This window comes from Tyto alba, unplaced genomic scaffold (assembly GCF_018691265.1).
Source record: "Tyto alba isolate M040663 unplaced genomic scaffold, T.alba_DEE_v4.0 Super-Scaffold_7, whole genome shotgun sequence".
Classification (NCBI taxonomy): domain Eukaryota; kingdom Metazoa; phylum Chordata; class Aves; order Strigiformes; family Tytonidae; genus Tyto; species Tyto alba.
This window is the reverse complement of record NW_024881328.1, coordinates 23,564,447-23,585,135: the sequence shown is the minus strand read 5'-3', so window position 1 is coordinate 23,585,135 and position 20,689 is coordinate 23,564,447. Positions and strand designations below refer to the sequence as shown.

The 20,689-nt window shown below is 41.7% G+C and overlaps 1 protein-coding gene across 1 annotated transcript in view; it reads right to left on the bottom strand.

Annotated features, from left to right (window-relative positions):
* The window catches only part of METAP1D (methionyl aminopeptidase type 1D, mitochondrial), a 51,487-nt gene extending 32,552 nt beyond the window's left edge, over positions 1-18,935 (bottom strand). The window contains exon 1 of the mRNA XM_042784446.1: positions 18,419-18,935. Within this exon, the coding sequence (XP_042640380.1) occupies positions 18,419-18,935 (517 nt within the window). The remainder of the gene's footprint in view (positions 1-18,418) is intronic.
* Positions 18,936-20,689: the final 1,754 nt, after the last annotated feature.

Genomic DNA, 20,689 nt, shown 5'->3' with positions numbered 1-20,689 from the left:
TCACTTGCCAACACAATCCCAAATTACTGACTTTGAGATATGAAAACCAATAACATGGCTTGGGCACTGGCCACCGGCTTCCTCTGACAGCCTTCACATTGCTTCCTTTTCCAATCCATGGATGCAAAAGAAGCGGGGCAGGAACAGAGCTTTAGACTTTAAAGTAAACTAATCAACATATGGCAAAGTAGGAGGTTTCCAACTATTCAGACCTCACAAGACTCCATTTGCAACACTCATGTCCTGGACAAGTGTTTCACCAGTACCTAATAAACAGCTGGGTACAGCAGGCATCTTAATGGGATGCAGTAACTGTTCAGTGCAAAGAGCTAAGGCATCTGTGGGCACTGACCTGGTGGCCTTACTGACCTGGTAGTAAATTACACAATAACCACCACTATGATGACTAAGGTTCAGTCTTCGCCGTGACCTTTCCTAGGTGTTGGGAACATGGAGGAGAGGTCAGCATATTTCATGGTGTGACAACCCACGTGCAGGTCAGTATCTGGCATGCTTGCTTCCCCTGTGCCCTGCCCCACGTAATGCACATCAGGAGGAGTTAAGACAACCGACATACAACATCTGAGAGTTTCTAAAGCACGTCTTTGGGACTGGCTCCAGCCCTGCCCATCTGGCCCTTTGCTTTCCAGTGAGAAAATGTCACATTTGGATCCCAAGGGCTAGCTGGGAGCCCTGAGAAATAAAGAATGACCTCTGGATTTCTCCACTGTCCCATACCCCACAGTCAACACCCCAGCTACTGCCACAGGAGATTTCCTGGAAGAACTGCAAGAAGCACTTACCTTGTTGAAATAAAGACAAGAAATCACAAATTACAGCAGCTGCTTAATTCCTAGAGAGAGGATCATGCAATACAGTCCAGTTGTACTTTAGTCAGTGCCTCTCACCTCCAAATCTTGATCTTGCTTCCAGTCACTTCTCCTTATGCACACTGTACAGGTATCGGTCACCCATATAACACCTCCCTAGTGCATAAGGTGCTCCAAGGATGGGTATGGCAAGGCCCATGACAGCCACTCCCCACACAGGTCAACTTAAAAAAATTAGAATACTTTCTAAACTATCTTTATCAGGCTATTCACTCACTTTGTACAGTTTATTGGACTACTACACCATCTGATTTTCTAAGATGGATACAGTAAGCAAAGGGTCTTTGCAAGAAATTAGGTCTTCAACTCTTTTTTCTAGACTGAAAAGTGTTTACACAGCTCTTTTCTGCACAGATAGTAAATCTATAAGAAGCAATAAATGTTTTGCTTTCCACAAGATGACGATAATCTAACTTGCCAGCTAAATATGATAGACATTTCTTCAGAGTAGGCTTAGTTACCTTGCCTGCAAAGCCGGCCAATAATCCATGAAATTCTCCATGGGGACATCCCACTTAACCAATTACTAATTTGCAAACTCAACACAGAACTTTTAGATTGTCTTGCATGATTTGTCAAACATTCACCTCAACTCTCCTTTTTTGTTGTTGTTACAGGTTTGTGGTTTAAATATACAGGTTTGCAATAGTATTGCACACTGGAGAGACAGATCGGTGTGAGCATCAACCTGAGCCCACAGCTGGATCTTCCAGTTGCTCTGACAGGAGGCAGCTGCTTGCAAGTGAGAAGTCTCAACCAGAACACAGCTCACTTTCGTATTTATTTATTTGGTGCTTTGGTTAGATAGAAGGATCTCTGGAGGCACGACAGATACGAGAGACAAAATTTGTAAAGATATTAATTGCATAAAAAGAAAAATTTTTGCAAAGGCTTCCCATTCAATTTGATACAAAAGAAGGGCATTTTTACTACTAAGAAAAATTTAACATGACTGGAAGAAAAGGCTGCATAGCTGTCTCTGAGTCATGCATGGGCACATATTGCATTTTTCATGGGGAGGACTGAAAAAACAAATAAAAAATGGGCTAGTAATAAAGCCATGCATGTGGCAAGAAGTACACACCGGCCAGTGATCTTGGCAGCCTCTGGTAAATCTGATGATAGTGCAGACTCATCTTGACAGTGCTTTACTAAACCTGCAGATCTGCGTGGGGAAACACCATTGTCTCAATTTTACCGGTGATTTCAGCTGCAGAGGAACTATTTTTCTAATTAAAAAATTAGGTCAGTGAAGTTGTTCATTAAACCTCTGTCCATATGATTCATAATAAAGTATAAATTGTTCCGAAATTTATAAAATAGAGCTGGACAGAGAGAGTATAAAAGCCTCAACTTTGGAACAAGTGCTGGTGCTCCCACAACTTTCTGCAGAAGCCTAGCCACAGAACCAGGCACCTTCTGTGTTCAACGTCATATCTTTCATCTGTCTCTTGTAAGACTTTGATCCAATGCCTAGATAAATTCTGAGTGAGAAGCTTTGGTGCTAAAATATATGAAAGATGTGATAACAGAAGTTATGTGTTTTGACAAAATCATAGCCAAGACATGTACAGGAGGAGGCCTCAACTCCTTTTGCCTCTAAAGTCATCTCCAAAACATTGAATTCAGTCAATTATGCACTAAGAATCCTGCTGCATATTTTAATCACAGAAAATGTAAAGTCCATTTTAATCCACCCTCATGGCCCACTACAAAGTGACTGTGAATTCGAATTTTATGGCCCTGGCCACAATGTCATAAACATCAGGGCTCCTGATTTACATTCACTGAGCAAACAGCTACAGCAATGTTGATTCTGATGGAGCTGCAACAGCACAGTCAGCAGAAGCGTTGTGCCCGTGCCTCTGCCATACCTGCTCATGGTGCAGTGGCTGGTAGTCCATCATCACCACTTGCCGCACCAGAGGGGACAGGAGAGAACCCGTGCCTTTACCCCAGGCACCCCAGAAGATTATTTTCAGCTGGCTGAATTTCCAGCTGCCAACTGCCCACCAACCCGCTTGCAACCTCCAGCTGGTTCCCACAGCTGAGGATACTGTTGCAGCAAAAGCTGCCAAAGTCTGTTTACCAGGTACCTTATTCTATACCTGATTTTGTGGAACAGTTTTTGCAAGAGTTATTTGGACAAAACAGACCCCAAATGAACAAAAGCAAGACAGGTTTTAGAAACAGCTACTTCTCCCGCAGTCTTTGGGTCACTCTGCAATTAAAGGTTTGCCAGAAAATATGTATTAGTTAAGGAGAATACTCTACAACCCAAAACTCTTAAACAATGTAATGATACCACTCAGAAAACCAGTGGGACAGAGCTATAACTTAGCTTTTGGAGGAACCAATTTAGGTTTTTCCAGAAGAACTTGTATGAGCTGAGCTTCTGCTGAATTAGTAGGGTGTGCCAGAACATGAATAAATATAAAGCTAGAGAAGTCACACTATTTATCTCCTTAAAGAACAGCCATTTCCTTTAAGTCTCTGTCATGAGCTATAAGTATGTTAATAATAATCAGTGCAGAACAACCAGAAATAGGTCAGAGGGGTGAGACCTGTCTGGTCACCTCACAGGTGTTAGTTCAGAAAGCACATGGCAATGAAATCAAGTCTCGTCATTGCCTACCATTTCATTCATGATGCAAGTGTGACTTGATTCTCAGACTCACACAAATCACTGTGGACAACACCTCATCTTGGTGTCAAACCAGGACATCTTTGCAAGATGACTATCCACTTTGTCCAGTGGAGAAGGACCTCAACTCAACACCTCTAGATGAGTTTCCAAGCACACTCAAGAGCTACAAACTTAAGCAGCATACAAGCTGATCTGCAGTTACTGCACTATCTATTATATAGAGCACCTAATTTTTATGACTTGTGGAAGGAGGTTAGGAGCTCACCGTTGCTTTTTTTCAAAATCCATCTCTGCCTGTGTCTATCAGAAAATCTGAGACCAAACAGCTGGAATTTATGTGAGAAACAAACAATTTCTTTGCCATTTTCTTTCAGTATTATGCCCCATCTGTTGACTTTCATAATTTAAAAAATACATAAGGCAGCACCTAATTTGTTTATGTACAACTAAACATGAAACAGATGATCTGAGAAGTGTACACATTCCTTTAGAGAACATCTGATATTCCATAAGTATTAATGTATGAATTTAGATCATGTTCATTACTGCAATAGTCCTTCATGGTTCAAAATGAGCTTGATCTGAAACTGAAATATAGCTTTAAACAGGTATTTTAGCCATAAATATCTGAAAGTAAATATCTTTAAAATGTGAAAGTTGGAGACTTTATACAGCTGGTTAAAGTGGCTGGTTATTTATCATCTAAACTCGAAAGAGAACAGTGTGACTTTCAAAAACACTCATGAAAGTTTTCCCAGGCTGCATGCTACAGAGTATGCATGCCAAAAGATCTCTGAGGAGCTCTGAAGAGCCCTTTATTCCCCTTTTCTAAGGCTTCCATGCAGCAGGGCAGTTTGTTGAACACTTGGTTTCCAACATTTTTCTCTTTGTTCAGAAATTAAGAAGTAAAGGGAAAGCCATCTACTGATTTGGAAAGGACAATGGCTCTAAAGGAGAACTCCCCATGGAATAGACAAACTTTCCATACTTTGTTTCTATGTCATGAAACATTTCCAGGTTGTTTTCCACTCAACTTTTTTTTTTTTTTTTTTTTTTTAATATGAACTATCTCAAAGGAATGTAAAAGAAAAAATAATTCAAACTTCCCTTGTCTAGGAACATCTGTAGTAACTACCTCCAAGGTACAGCCACTTATCATATGGATAAAGGTCTCTGTCAATGAACAGTTCAGCTTGTAAATAATACCTTAAATGATTTCTCCTAGATCTTTTTAAAAACTTAGCAAGATAATGCAGTAACTAATACAAAATAGAGAATTCTGACACTTTTTATCATACTAAACATAGCCACCTACTGTATTTTCCTGCCTGAATTACATCCAATAAACTATAAGACCTTACTCTGTGGTACACAAATTTTCATGCCTACTGTGCTTGGTTTGTGTGAGTGGCAGGGTTTTTGGTAGCAGGGGAGGGAGCTACAGCGGTGCCCCTGTGAGAAGCTTCTCAAAGTTTCCTCGGCTCCAAGTTGGATCCACCTCTGGCCAAGGCTGAGCCAATTAGCAATGGTGTTTGTGCCTCTGCAATAACGTATTTAAGAAGGGGAGCCTAGGAGGAGTTGGGACTTGTGAGGAAGAACTGTGAGGAGGACACCTATGTGAACACTGAGGTCAGTGGAAGAAAGGAGGAAGAACTAGGGGGGTGTGCGCCAGTGCAGTCCATGGCGAGACAGCAGGGCTGCACCCCTATTGTCCATAAAAGTCCACGGTGGAGCAGAGATCCACCTGCAGCCTGTAGAGGACCCCACACCAGAGCAGGTGGCTGTGCCCAAAGAAGGCTGGGATTCTGAGGGAAGAAGCCCCCACTGTTGTAGTTCAGTACTGGGAGGACTGCAACATGCAAGAGAGATCCATGCTGGAACATCTTGGGAAGAATGGATCCTGTGGGAAGGACTCACATTGGAGAAAGTTCATGGAGGGCTGTCTCCAGTGAGAGGGACACCACATTGGAGCAGGGGAAAAATGCAAGGAGTCCTCCCCCTGAGGAAGAGGGAGTGGTAGACTGACTGTAATCCCTATTCCCTGCCCCCTGTGCTCCTGGTGGGGAGGAGGTAGAGAAATCCGGAGCAAAATTGAGCCTGGAAAGAAGGGAGGGATGAGGGAAAGTGTTTTTAAGATGCTTCTCACTGTTCTACTCTGTTAAGTGTTGTTGTTGTTAGTGTTTGAATTAAATTAACGTTCTTTTTCTTCCCCTAAAGAGTTTGCCTTTTGCCCATGACTGTAATGGGTGTCATTCCTCCCTGTCCCTATCTCTATTCCCGAGACTTTTGCTTTATTTTCTCCTTCCCATTCCTGAGGGGGAAGAGGTGAGCGAGTGGCTGTGTGGTGATCAGTTGCCCTCTGGGCTCAAACCATGACACCTACCCTCTCATATTTTACTCATACAATTAAAACATGCACTATTCTGGTTATGACACACATCGTACAAAATGAAGGGGACTGCATTTAAGTAATTATATATGTGTGAATCTATTTAAGATGGGGCATTTGTTTCTTTCACCTCTCTAACCTGATGCTGTAAACCAAGGTTAGGGCCAAAGTGAGTATTTTACTATCCAAGCTGGACAGACTATATGGTACTGATACATAACAAACAAGACAGTTGTTTTCAACTTGTGATTCAGAGGAAGCTGGGAATTTGGTGGCCACATGCAAATACCATGAAAAGACTTTTTTTTTAGGAAGCAAGTTCATTAAATTTCAGCTCCCTGCAAGGGAGTCCACATTGCCACTGGAGAATGCTTAGAAAAACCCATGCTCAAAAATCTTGAAGATCACTGAACCAACAGGTCACAGACAGGGAGGTCTGCTCTCAAACACAGAGCAGCATTGCCACTTCTGTGGATGTTTTTGCCTGTCCAACGTGCAGTTCATTCTGACATTTATCAGAGAAGCATCCTGAAGAAGAGCACCATACTGGGCAGCATGGGCAGCAGACTACTTGGGGCAGGAGCGCAGGGGAAGCCTGGGTGCAGGAATGACCAAAGTGAGGGTCGGGTAGACGAAGGGCTGAGGAAACCTGTGCAACGTGGCAAGAGCTGTCAAGAAGAAGCAGAGCAAAGAACAGGAGCTTTGGTGACAACTGCAGAGATGGATGGAAAGGTCAGGGAGAGAAAAGTTATGGCAGTTCACACAGAAGTGTAAGAAACAACTGTCAAAAAGGAAGAAGGTAGAAGACCTGGGAATTTGGCAAACAAAACCCAAGACATATAAAGAGGGTAAGAAATAACTGATTGGGAAGACCTTTATTATAATAATAACCTGATTTTAAAGTTTTGAAACGGTTCCTTTTAAAAAATCTTCTAGAGTCTGTTTTCACTCGAGATAACACCAAAGACCAGTGGTGTGACCTGAACTGCTGAACACAAAATACAAGTGACTTTTCTTAAATGGAAACTAGAACTTGACTTCATACAGTGCCTTTTATACTTAGTATGTAACAAATTGCTTTAAATACTGGCAGGCAAACAGCCATTATGCACTCAAGATCTCATACATAATAATACTTCGCATTTTTATAGTGCTTTTCATCTTCCAAGTGCTTTACAAACAACTCATTAATCTCAACCAATGCACCTGCAAGGTAGATAAATGTCTGCACTGTAGGTGGAGAAAGACACTGAAAGTACAATCACTTATCCAAAGCCATGCACACCACCAGCTCCAACATCACTAGCTCCTGGCTCCTAGTCCAGTGAAGGACCTGAGCCTCACCCTGTGTTGGGATCATGCCTTCTCTTCAGCCACGCAGCTGCAGGAGAACTTGTCTTACTGCGAGCAGAACAGCCTCAAACTAGCAGGAGAGCCTCCCATTCCCAAAGCCAGAATAGTTCCCAAGGATCACCAGCTCCCACCAGGAACACCGACCTCAGGAAGTGGGAAGTCCACAAGACACCAAGGTGAGACTCACAACATAGCTTCTCAAACTGATTCACCACTGAGCAGCGAGCCGAGAAAGCCTCTGTGCTAGCAAGAGCCTCTGCCTCTCTCCCCTATTTATTTCATAAAGTGCTGCACAGTCTCCAGGGCAGGAGATTCCTACAATTCAGACAACAGAAACGTGAAGTCTGTGGCCTCCAAGTACTGCCACGATGCAAGAAAACAACCTCAGCTTCACTCCTCTGGCGTCTTCTATCAAAAATTTGGAATGAACTCTGTCTAGCAAGAACGGCAACTCTCTCACTCGCTGGTGAATGGAAAAAAAATCTTAATGTGATTATACCACATAATTGTACTTTTACCTTTTTGAGGTTTAAAAAGAGCTGATACAGCTTTTTTTCCATGCTTTTTTTTTTTTTTTTTAAACTTCAGAAATACCAGGAATGTCAAATCTGGAGCAGACAAGAAGCCTGGAAGATGTGAACTGTAATACAATACCTGTACTGTGCTACAGCAGACCTTATATTCCCTTACACAGAGAAAAACAATAATGAATTTTTAGTAATGACATCTTTATTTCAGATGTTTATTAGTCACTAGATTGAAATGAGTAAATCTGAGAATCCTTATCCGTTCAGTTTTCACATTTGCAAAATGTGGTTTACAAATTCTCCAGCCACTGCAGTTCCTCCACGGGCAAACAGTTTAGGTTTAAAAAATAAGTAAGCCAGACAAACTGTTACAATAACAGAAAAACAAAAAATAGTTGAAGGCAAATTCTTCCACACTATTTCTTAAGATATCAAGGAAAAAGGTCTGTCTACAAGTAATGTTATAACGCGTTAGTTCAGCAAACACAAGCAGTAAAAGATAAATGAACAACAGCAAAAATATATGTAGCTAAAAGAGTAATTAAGATGTTCTGCCTGCCTGACCAGTTGACCTGGACATAAAAGCTAGAATAGGAAGAAAGAAGCAGCTTTTATTTCTTTTTCCCATCTTAATTTTTTAAACTTAAAAAGAAAAAAACTAACAAGGTCACACAATCCAAAACAACGTGAAGAACCATCTCTTGATCATTAAGTGGAAACTACATGTCCCCCATATTTAAAAGAATGTTAAGATAATTATTTCCTTGCTTTAAAGTGAGCTTGTGTCTGACTGCCAACTCCATGCTTTTTTAAAAAAATATGTAAAATCTACAACCTCTGATGAAAATAAAGGCATATAAGAGCAAACTAAAAATAAAACATACAGGAAATGCAATTAAATTTAATTACATTGAACACTAACATTCACTCTGCAATCATAAAAAAATCTAAAAACATTTTCTAAATAAAAAAATTCACCATGATAATATTCTGCAGCTACAATAATATACACTGTTTATATAATGCAGTTTTTCCAACAGAATGAAACAGATTAAAGAGAAACAAGCAAGAACAAAATTAAAATACGCAGTTGTATCCACTAAACTCTGGAAGCATAAAAATGATAATGTAGTAAAAAAAACCCCAACATGGTAACACTAGTGCTGCAACATTTTTTGTTGCTTTGTTTAATAACTTGTCACTTTATTTGTAAGCAGTAATCAAGAGATGTCAGACTAACTTCTGTCGCTGTCTGTGCTCTTGCTCTTTGCTGCTTCTGTTTTCAGTCTAGGTTTAAAAGAGTCTTTTCTCCTAATTATCAACAAACTATTACCAGATTTTACTTGTGATGAGGTACACTACCCATCAGTACCAGGCGATACTACCTAAAAACAACAAAGAAAATAAAAAAAGCAGGAGGCCAGGCCTGAACACAGTTTTCTTTCAATTCCCTTGGGAATCATGGTACTACAGGTCTTGGATTCCCAGGCAGAGGGGATCATGTTCATCAGTTACAGCAGCTCCTCTGGGCCTAAATCCAGGTAGACTGCTTGTCTAAACTTGATGAAATATAGGCGCCATCAGGTAACAGCAGTGGTCAGGGAGACTCCAGAAATGTGTAACTGAAAACTAAAAAATTAAATTAAAACACTGCTGTAGCCAAACAGCCTCTGTCTACAAGATGCAGTAACTGTAAGGCAGAGAGTGTACCCCGTACAGACTGTTTCTTGTATAAGTTCTCTTGCTTTTTCACGTATGTAATACGAAGGTTAGACCAGGCACACAAGTATATTGTAACAAACATTGATTTTTAAAGATAAATACTTAGAAAAGAAATGACTGTGACAAATGCATACAGCTTGAACAGGCACATCAGAAAAATAAAAAAGCAATTGCCCTGTAACCCACTCCCCCTCCCACTTCATTACTTCAAAATGTTTTGAAATTAAATTTTAATGCTAATAAATATTGCTAGATCGACAGCACTGGGATGTGGTGTCTAGAAGCACTGCAAGCTATCCAGGGTTGGCACATCATCACGTCAAACTGTCAAAGAGAAGAGGCAGCAAGTCTCTCTCGCCAGATGTGCATTTCCAAGTGCTACAGGAATGTACTTCTTCGGGAGTGGGAGAGAATGAAGGAGGTACAGAAAAAAAAAAAAAAAAAAAAAAAAGAGGAAAAATTATATAATCATGAATCGAGAAGATCATCGTAACTAGAGGTCCTACAGCTTGTTTTAGAACAGAGAAGGCCTTTTACAGACTGTATACATGATCAAGCACTACTTTGAAATCATAGTTTGCAGTGGACCAGCAGAACTGACAAATGCTCAAAAACTCCTAAGCTTTTGCTTAAATTTCCTCATGATTCACAACTGTCACGACCAGAATATCATGTCTAGTATGTCTCAGTATTGTGAAAAGAAAAAACAGCTTAGATTTCATGACACAGACTTCTGCTGCAACTTTAGCACCAGAAGAGCTTCAAAACCAGAAGTAGCTTGTCTTCAAGCTGACTTCAGTAGAAACTCAGGTCTCTTCAGAATAAAAAAATAAAATACCATGAGACTACAGAAATATTTTTTTTTTGTAGGCTCAACCTTACATTCCAACTCTAGCTATACATAGAAAACCATGCAAGAAACAAGCGGAAGTGTGCCAGACTGGCTCAGTTCAATATCCCCTGCACAGCTAATGAATACTCACAAGACACAATTCTAAAATTTTACACAAATATAGTACATTGGGTTTATGCACACCTTAAATCCAGCTTCTGGTCTACATAGGGTAATTCAGTGCAAATGCTTGAGCAGAAAGGAATACATTAGCTAAATCCAGAAAGCCACTTCACATACATCCACTATTAAACTATGTGTTAGCCTGGTAGCTTAGGAGCAGCAGGCATAAGAGCAGCCTCAGGCCCCATTTCATTCTGTGGATGCCACGCTGCCACGAGACCCTCTACAAATTACTCCCTCAGCACTACATTTTCTCCATCTGTCAGCTACTGCTCACTATTTCAGTCCTTTGTATCTGCTGCAGCTACCTGTTCTACGAGCTCTTGGAGGCAAAAAAATGCTCACAGGGCATCTGATCCTGTGATTTTGGACAGTGGAGCTATCTGCTCTAAAATACAATATCATTCACAATTTGAGGTCCAGAATTTCTTCAAGGATGATTCGGTCCTTCATTCTTTCTCTTCAAACACTACATATTACTGTACACAAGCTTAGAGACCGCCAGAGACCTGTGATATATTCTACCACTATTCCTGATGTTTTAAACAACAGAAGAACATGCAAGAACCAAGAAGCCAGAGACTTCACTTGCAGTTTGATCCTGTACATGGGCTTGTCAGGGTCATCTTCTGTATTTTTTTTCTTTTCTTTCATTAAATCCCTAGAGAAGTGGTATCCTTTATTTAATTCATTTGCTGTATGAGTATAGAGGTTAAATCAGTCATTTGGTTATTTGCAGAGCAACCCTAAGACTTGTGTGTTAGTTAACAATGCATTTGTGAGCCTGAGGAGACCTACCCCTTCAGTAAGAGACAAAGTTTGCCTTTTGTGCTGCCCAAAGACAGCACTAAACTGATCACCTGGAATTAAAATCGCAGATATAACTTTCAATTTCAGACTTTCAAATCTATTACATGGTACTATGCTGAGCCTTTGCTTCTATACCTAAAGCCAGGTAAGGAAACACCAGATGAGGATAGCAGCCTCTGGCAGGCAATGCAGAAGTGCAAGCAAACAGGGCATGCTCCTCACCCTCGGACATCCCCATATCTAACTCTGAAGACTGAGAGAGCACTGTAAAACCCACTTTGGAAACATGGCAGCAAGCCAAGTCCCTATGATGAGGCATCCCCGTTTCGTGGTAGAGGCTTTGCCAGAGTTCTTTGGTATTTTCCTTCAGGGTCAGCTGCCTACTCATGCAGCTGGACACCAGCCCTGACAGCGAATCCCCACACCAGGGCAGTGAGCTGCTGCAGACAGTGGAAACGTTTCAGAGCTCTGCAATTGGAATGGAAAGAAAAAGCAACTCCTTTCTGCTTAGGGAAGGGCCCAGGTGAGCTTTAAGGAAAACTCTGCAAAATGAAAAGTGATACATGTAAAATACATTTCCAAAGAAGTTCGATTTTGCCTGAGGGATTACAAGTAGGCTTACCTCACTTAACTTCTGGTATCTAAAAATGTACCAGTCCAATATATTTATCACAGACTAGGTATTATCAGTTATAGGACACTGACTGGGACTTGGCCATCCAAGATATAAGGCACGTAGAACAGAGAAAGCATTCACAAAAGGCTGAAACTAAGTATGCTCCAGGAACTTGTCATTAATTTTGTCTCTACATGGATTTTAGTTGTAACTGCAATGGTGATGCCGCAGCACCATGTCAACAGGCACCTTCCTACAAAGAAGAAAAAACTTTTTATATACTGGAACAAAGGGCTGCATGAGTAGGCGTGCAACAGTAAAGCTGTTGATATGGCAGAAAACATTGAGTTTCAGCAGCTAGCCAATAATTAAAAACACTCGGGTAATGCCTAATGTCACTTACACAGATCACTTAAATGTAACCACACATGAAAATGCTGCTGCTTTATAAGCTGCTCTCCCTCCTAGCACCAAACTGGACCAGGGAGCTGCCAGCCGCAACACAGCCTCTACCACCGCAGCTGGTTTTCAGGTAGATCAACAAGTTGAACCAATTCACACCACGGCTGGACATCTGCTAATGACCTTCCTTCATTTAAAGGAAATCTTAGCTAATGCTGATTGAGAAACCTAAACTCATGGAGAAACCACACCCTACAAATCCACCCACAGCCAGAAGTGATGGATCTTGTCAGAACAAAGGCTCTGTGTGCTGCCAACAATACATTACCACTCAACTGAAAGAAGAGAATAATTAAACACTTTATTGAAAGGGGAATATTTTTTCTCTCATGCCTCAATCCATGAAAGTGCATGTCTCCCCCAGAGTTACTCATTGCTGCATTGTTGAAATGGGAATAATTCCTTGTCTGCCTGATTATTTTCAAGACAGGGATGAAACTACCTTAGGATCATTTGAAAAATGTTAAAAGTGTACTACAGTCAAATGGTTTGAACTTCCACCGTGCATCATTTGCAGCTGATAATGCTAATGTCAAATTCTGGAGACATGAGTCTGTCTACAAATTAATGGAAAATGTGAATTAATATTTTCTTCCAGCTAATTGCCCAGCTCATAGATTGCACAGTGTAGCCAAGCATCATTTGATCTTGAAAACTCTCTTGCGAAAGTTTTCAATCACTTTTTCCTCATCTGCCAAAAAGCCTCAGAATTACAGGACATGTTTCATTATCAGTCTGGAATACCAGGCAACATTTAGTCAAGTCTCCCCAAAACTGTTATCTGTATATGCTGCAGTTAATTTTTAAAAAGCATTAGCTTAAAAGTATTGAAAGTTACCATAGGTGAGGATTAATTTTTTTGAGTTGTACATTTCTAAGTTTCTTTTTAATGGCGAGGAAAATACGGAAGAAGGCAGACTTTTAGCATTTGAATATTGATAGTGCTAAGAAGATTTTTATGATTAATTCTTAACATGAGAATAATTTCATATATGTTGAAGTTTATGGTTAAATACACTTATCAAAGGGCAAGCTACAACTTTTCTAAAAAATAAATGTAACTCCTATTTCAAAACTTACCATAAAAAAGATGGAAATAGATTGATTCAGTAGCGTATGGCAGTTGAGAAATCTGATATGCATGCTTTGATTACAGCAAAAAATGAAATACCTTATGTTGAGCTCTTCTTTTACTTCTTAAAAATATTGAAAGGTTTGCATTTCATGAGACCATGAGCATTATCAAGGGCTTAAGACTAACAAAATGCAAGATATGGATCATGTGAACCAAAAAATACCGCTTAGTAAAAGATTCAGTAAAGTTTTTATGGATAACTCAAGAGACAGGAGTCTTGTATTAGACAGTCATTAATGTTCTATCTTCTAATCCAAATTCATTCAATTTAAGTTGGGTTGAATGTTTTACGTCAACTCCACTTCCAATGCAGGAGTGCAGGAAACAGGTTCCCATTTGGACAGAATGCGCAAACTGGCTAAATATCAATAATGATCAAGATCGACTCCAAATTAAGGTTAAGGTAATGGAAATTAAATGTCCTTAAAATACAGTCCAGTACCTTAGTTTTCACAGGGGTGTCCCCTGCTTCCACCAGTACCAGCAGGCAGCCTCAGCTGCATTCATGAAACAAAGTTGACCAGAGGTGTTTGATGAATTCTGGATAATGAATAAAAGTGAAAGAAATATAAAGGAAAAGGAAACTAAGTATACTGGGGGAAAGATACTTCAACTCACTTCTGATACAGATTCTGCTAATGATTCAGAAAGATGCTAGATTCCCTGTAGCAGGCTGTGTGGGTGAGGAGGTGACATGCTAGCAAGTCCAGGTTCCTGCTTACAGACGTGGGTTAGTGACAGCAATAGGGTACCAGAAACTGCTGCAAAAAAAGATTCCCAGAGAGTGAGGACAGTCCTCTCCCCTTGCAGGTGGTGAAAACTGCAATGGTTTTGGATAGATGTAATTCAGTAAGGTAACTGATTAGATCTTGACTACGTTTCTGGAAATCAAGAAGCAGTGGAAATGGAGATTTGAAGAGATTTACAGCAGACACTTGATGTATTTATTTAACCACCTCCCAGCTAGAGACTCTATAGCATGCTTCTGTACACTAATATGCAGAGTTCAACATAAAATGGTAATTTAAAAGTTGACTAGCAGTTTTACCATCCTAAATGGCAAAGCCATGTCTGACCACAAAGAAAAACTCTATGTAAAATTATATGTATGCACCCTATCTAAAGGATGTAAACCAAATCACTTCATACTGCTTCAGGCACTTGCTACACCTTCTTCTATTAGGACACTCTCTGCAGGGTCCAAACTATTATTTCTAACTTCTGTAATGCTTCAGAATAGTTTGATGGTTTTCATTTAAATATCCTGCTGGAGAAGAGTTTATTATTTCTTTGAAATATTGAAATATTTCTTTGAGTATGGAAATGCTCAATTTTGCCTAGACTAACTATGAAGTATAGACAATACTCAACCATGCATTACTGTGACAAGACCCATAAGCCAAACTTGTGATCTATATGGCCTAAATAAGAATGTTCTGTAATATAAAAAAAGACCAAATCAACCAACCAACCAAACAAAAAAAAAAAAACCAAACCAAAAACACACCCAACAAACAACCCCCCTCTGATTTCTCATGAGACTCAGCACTTCCAGGCAAACTTGGAAGTGTGAGTCTTTGACGTTGTATTGCAACAAGATCAAACTCCAGCTATGCCTCCCTGCTCTTTTAAAAAAAAGTTTACAAACACGTTTATGTATCTCCTCTTCATCTTACTAACAGAGGGAAGAGAAAAGAGTAACATTCTCAGAAAAATGTTGAAAATAATAATTTCTAAAAGGCTCTGCATCTGCAGAAGAAAAGTATCTCACAACATCTCACATACTGTGGTGCAGGAGACAGCTACTGCTTCTTCCCACGAGCAGTTCCAGGTTTACCAGTACCTGTTTAAGAGCCTCCATACTAAATCCCAGTTCCACAAGTGGCTTAACAAAGCAGTGCACAAGCAAATGGACAGCCTGGGAACAAAGACTACACATCTAAGAGGTGGATCACACACTTATAGTGACTTAACTTTAAAAACCTGGCCAATAATACACTACATAGGTTATTACAGAATACTTATGCATTGTTAGAGATAGGGAAGCAAGATCAGAAAGCAGTTATATCAGTATTTAACAAAGTAGCTAACTCACTGTACACGAGATGTCTTCTCAGTAATTATTTTCCTGTGGCTCAAAGTCCTGAAACTTAATTACAAGAAATTAGGGGCTTCTACTCTACAGTAATTTACTTGCCTGAAATTAATAAATCAATAAGAGACTACTATGCCTTAAAGTATCTAAGCTGTATTTGTAGACATGCTGTTCTTTGATGTCTTCTACTTTATTTTATTACCAATGAAGTATCACAGATGCAATTATTGTAATACCTGAAACTGTCATAATATGCAATTAGACCTTTTACAAACCAGTGAATCACCATATAGTCTGTACTATTTGTAAGTACAAACCATGACATGACACACCAATTCGATGTGTTGATTCTGGATGTTTCTTAGTTTTCTTTTATAAAACAGTAAATACAATTCACACTTCTTTTCAAATACTGTTCAAGAAAGGGTGGCAGGTAAAATGCAGTTCAGCCTACTGCAAGACCACTCTTAAATGCAGTGTTTGAGTATACAGAATTTCACAAAGGTTTGTGCAAGCCACTCACACTCTTATAAAGTTGTGTACCTTGTCCTTGGGTTGACAGTGTTGCAATTCGGATGCTAGCGAGGCAGTGTCTATTTAAATAAATTACCGATCTGGCTGCTGAAAAGGCACAAACTGCCTTTTTAACTTCCTACAATCTTTCATTCAACTTCTATTTTTTTTAATATAATAAAGTTTTTTTTAGGCTTGCCTAAGTCCTTCTGATATGTGGAAGAAGTATTTAACCAGTATAAAAACTTCCAAGATCTCTGCTGTTCAAATGCACTAATCTAGAAACAGTTCCATAATAAAGGAAACTTTCCGTTCATCATTTATAAAAACATAACATCAGAAATATGAAAAAATATCACAAAAGAGGCTATAAAAAAGTAATTTTAATTCAGTTTAGGTAGAATAGATTCCCTTAGGTGAACAGAAATCTAATTTAAATTACTACAGTCTTTCACTATTTGCAAATTAAATTATACTGAACTGTCCAATTCAGAGAAAATTGGATTTAGTTTAATCAGTCTTGAACTATGACAGTTTTGCTTTTTCAACTTCTAGAAATGCATATCCACTAGGGGAGCCAAATAAGGCTTGATGCCTGAAGGAAAAGTATGAGGATTTAACAAATTTAAACGGTTTGGCTCTTTTAACTAGATGACAGACACACTTCTAGGTGTGGAGAGGGCTGGAGGGTGTGGTAAGGCATGGACACAGGACCAAAACAATATCCAGAACAGAAAGGTTGCAGAACTGCTGAAGCAGATAATGAAGAACAGTATGAAGCTCCACACTAAATTTCAATTAATTTGAGATTCAAACAAAAAAATCCATTGTGTGTATGGTATTATATACTAAAAAATGTGATTCTGTTCCACAGACTTTCACCCATGCGAAGGAGGGAAGATTTTGACAGCTGTTAGAAGTAAAACAAATAGGAGACTCTGGAGGCCAAGTATTGCAGCCTTTCCCAAAGTTCAGCTGATGCTCAGATTCCAAGAGTCCAGTCAATCCAAAATTTACTTACGGATACGAGCCTTCACCATGGAAAAAAACCCATGATGTGGCACTTCTGCCCTGCAAAATTCAGGACTGACTATGAAGGAAAGGCCTATATATTTTCCAGTGTTTTTCAAGACTGTTGGATAGAATGAAAAATAATAGTACTGTAGATCAGAATCAGTAACATGAGAAAAGTGATTGAAATTTTGTTATGTCAGCTGTAAAGCACTGTAATATTATGCTTCAGCTGCAAGCACACAGCATTCAGTTTAATGTTTAAGTTAAAATTAATGTGGGATCAGTCTATCCCCTATTACTACATTAAGTATTTAACAGTCTTTAAAAAACTGTAATCATACAAATCTTTCATCAGGATCACTGTGAGGTAGTTCCTTCTGTTCACACATTTAAGATTATACAACGGGAGTTAAAACCAAACACTCAGAATAGTACAGCCCAAAGAGCTTCCAATCTTACTTAACATGAGGCAATAAAACACCGAGGGGAAGGAACAAGAGATAATAACATTACAGCAGCAAGAGAGCGCATTTTTCAGCAAAGTACAACATCCTGTATTAATAAGCCAATAAAACACTGGGAGTGATTCAACTGTGAAAGGTTATGTGGTAGAAAACATGCTTTAAGGAGGACCTGGGAGTATGAGGAATAATGAGGCCTGAAAAGCTGCTACATACACTGACGCGCCACCACGCAAAAAGCTCTGCAGTTGAACGGGTTGGTAGAAGAAACACGTATACTTGTGTCAGATTGCTTTTTCCGTCAACCGCTGAAATTGTAACAGCAAAAGCGATGACAGCAGAACTAGAGCCGAGCACTGCCGCCGCCCGGCCGCCCCTGGCGGGCCCGGGGCCGGCTCCCGGCTGCCGAGGCAGCGGCTGCTCAGCTCGGGGCCGCAGCGCAGCGCCACGGGAACGCACACTAATAAAAGTCGAGACTTGACAGTTGCGGCGGCGGCTGCTGCTGGACCTCGCTGCGGCTCCCAGGCCCCGCTGACACCCCCCGCCCCGGGACGCCTTCCCGCGCTCCGGCTGCCGGAGCGGTCTCTCGCTGCCCCCGGCAGGCGCGGCGAGCTCCCCGCTGGGCAGGCGGCGGGACCTTTTGCTCCTCGATTTCAAAGCGAACCCCAGCTCGGCGGCGGCCGGCGGGAAGGGCGGGAGGAGGGCAAAGGGCCGCGCCGGGCCGGGCCGGGCCCGCGCCTCCCCCCCCGCCGCGGCGGCGCGCACTCACCTCCGCTCCGCCACACGTTGACAGCTCTGGGCGCCGCCATCTTGCCCATGTGAGGCGGGGTCACGTGGCCGCGGGCGGCGGGGCGGGCCGGGAGCCTCGGCCGTTGTTGGCGGGAAGCGGGGCGGTCCGCGCGCCGCCTGAGGCGAAGGCGGGCCCCGGGTAGATGCTTGACGAGCCCACCCCTCAGTGGGGATGCCGTCCCGGAGCCGGCGGAAGTCGGCTCCGCGCAGTCCTCTCTCTCTGTCCCGTTAGCCCTCGCAGGGCGCGGGGCCCGGCTGCTCCCCGGCTGTGGCGGCGGGGCGAGAGCGCCCCCTTCCCGCCCTTCCGCGGCGGGGAGCGGCGGGGCTGTGAGCGAGGCGCTAGGGCACGGGCGGGACCGGGACCGGGACCGGGCTGGCAGGTGACAGCCCTCAGCTCTCAGTGTAGCCCGCGCCTGGCCTGCGGTGAGATGCTGGGCAGCCTTCAGGTTGTTGCTCTCTTGAAGTACTGTTGAAGTGCCCGTCTGTATAGTCCCCATTCTGCTTAGCTTCGGAACATGCCCAGCAGGCTTGGGAACTGTGCTCTTCCCACCAGCGAGAGATGTGGCAGTGAGACAGCACTTCCCAAAGTGGAGTCTCAGAAGAGTTGTGACCATACTACATGAGAGCTGGAGCTACCTCATAATTTCTTTCTCTTTTACTTAAAAAAAAAAACAAAACAACACAACTTTTTTATAGTTTTGTGAATAAAAAGATGAACTACTCTTTAGGAACTAAGTTTTTCCTGGTTTATTTGTTGTAAAGGCCTATGCAGGGTACGAAGGCTAAAGCTTGAATCCTAAAACTAATTTTCTAGCAAATCTCATTTCATCTGCACAGCCAAACCTTATGCCTTTAGAAAAGACCTAAAAGAGCAAACTTTTCAGTAGAGGAGCATCTTTCCAACCTTTTTTTTTTTGTACAGGTATCACCTTACTTTAAAGAAATCTCCAAAGGCCATCTTATGCAGTGGTGGTGTGGCTGGTTTAATTTTCAGCGAAATAAAAATCAAACTAAACTTAATGTCCGTTTATGATTTTTATTTTCTCACATCTTGTTCCCTTGCCTGCATTTGTCTTGTCTGTATGAGTAGTTAAAAACATTTTGAAATTACGGTCTTAGGGATATTCAGAGTTTGAGAAACACTGTTATGGGACATAAATCCAACAGCTGGCTGGCAAATACTAAACCTAAAGGAATCAAATCACCAAATGAAAGAACCAATAGAATGCATTAGGTCATTGTTGCAAGAGTAGAGGGAAGAAACCAAAACGTAGACATACTACAAGTATCCTCTCTTATATCCTCACACACATCATGATATTCGTATCCTTACACACACCCACATGTATACACACAGTGGTAACCTGTAGGATAAGTAAGCAAGTTATCAAATGAAAACTGGGGCTGACTGTTTATCTCCAGATTTGTTTATCTCCTGGTACAGTTGTTAGTAGTTTTTAACTTTACACGCACAAATTTCATCACAGAATCATAGAATGGTTTGGGTTGGAAGGGACCTTAAAGGTCATCCAGTTCCAGCCCCCTGCCATGGGCAGGGACCCCTTCCACCAGACCAGGCTGCTCAAAGCCCCGTCCAACCTGGCCTTGAGCCCTTCCAGGGAGGGGGCAGCCACAGCTTCTCTGGGCAACCTGTGCCAGAGCCTCACCATCATCACAGTAGAGTTTCTTCCTTATATCTAATCTGAATCTGTCCTCTTTCAGTTTAAAACCATTACCCCTCATGCTGTCACTACACTCCCTGATAAAGAGTCCCTCCCCGTCTTTCCTGTAGCCCCCTTTAAGTACTGGAAGGCAGCTATAAGGTCTCCCCAGAGCCTTCTCCAGGCTGAACCACCCCAACTCTCTCAGCCTGTCCTCATAGGGGAGGTGCTCCAGCCCTCTCATCATCCTCGTGGCCTCCTCTGGACCCACTCCAGCAGGTCCATGTCCTTCTTCTGTTGGGGGCCCCAGAGCTGGACAGAGGACTCCAGGTGGGGGCTCACAAGAGCAGAGTAGAGGGGGACAATCCTCTCCCTCAACCTGTTAGCCACATTTCTCTTGATGCAGCCCAGGACACAGTTGGCTTTCTGGGCTACAAGTGCACATTTCTGGCTCATAGTCAGTTTTCCATCCATTATTATCCCCAAGTCCTTCTCCGCAGGGCTGCTCTCAGCCCACTCATTGCCCAGCCTGTATTTGTCCTTGGGATTGCCTTGACCCATGTGCAGGACCTTGCACTTGGCCTTGTTGA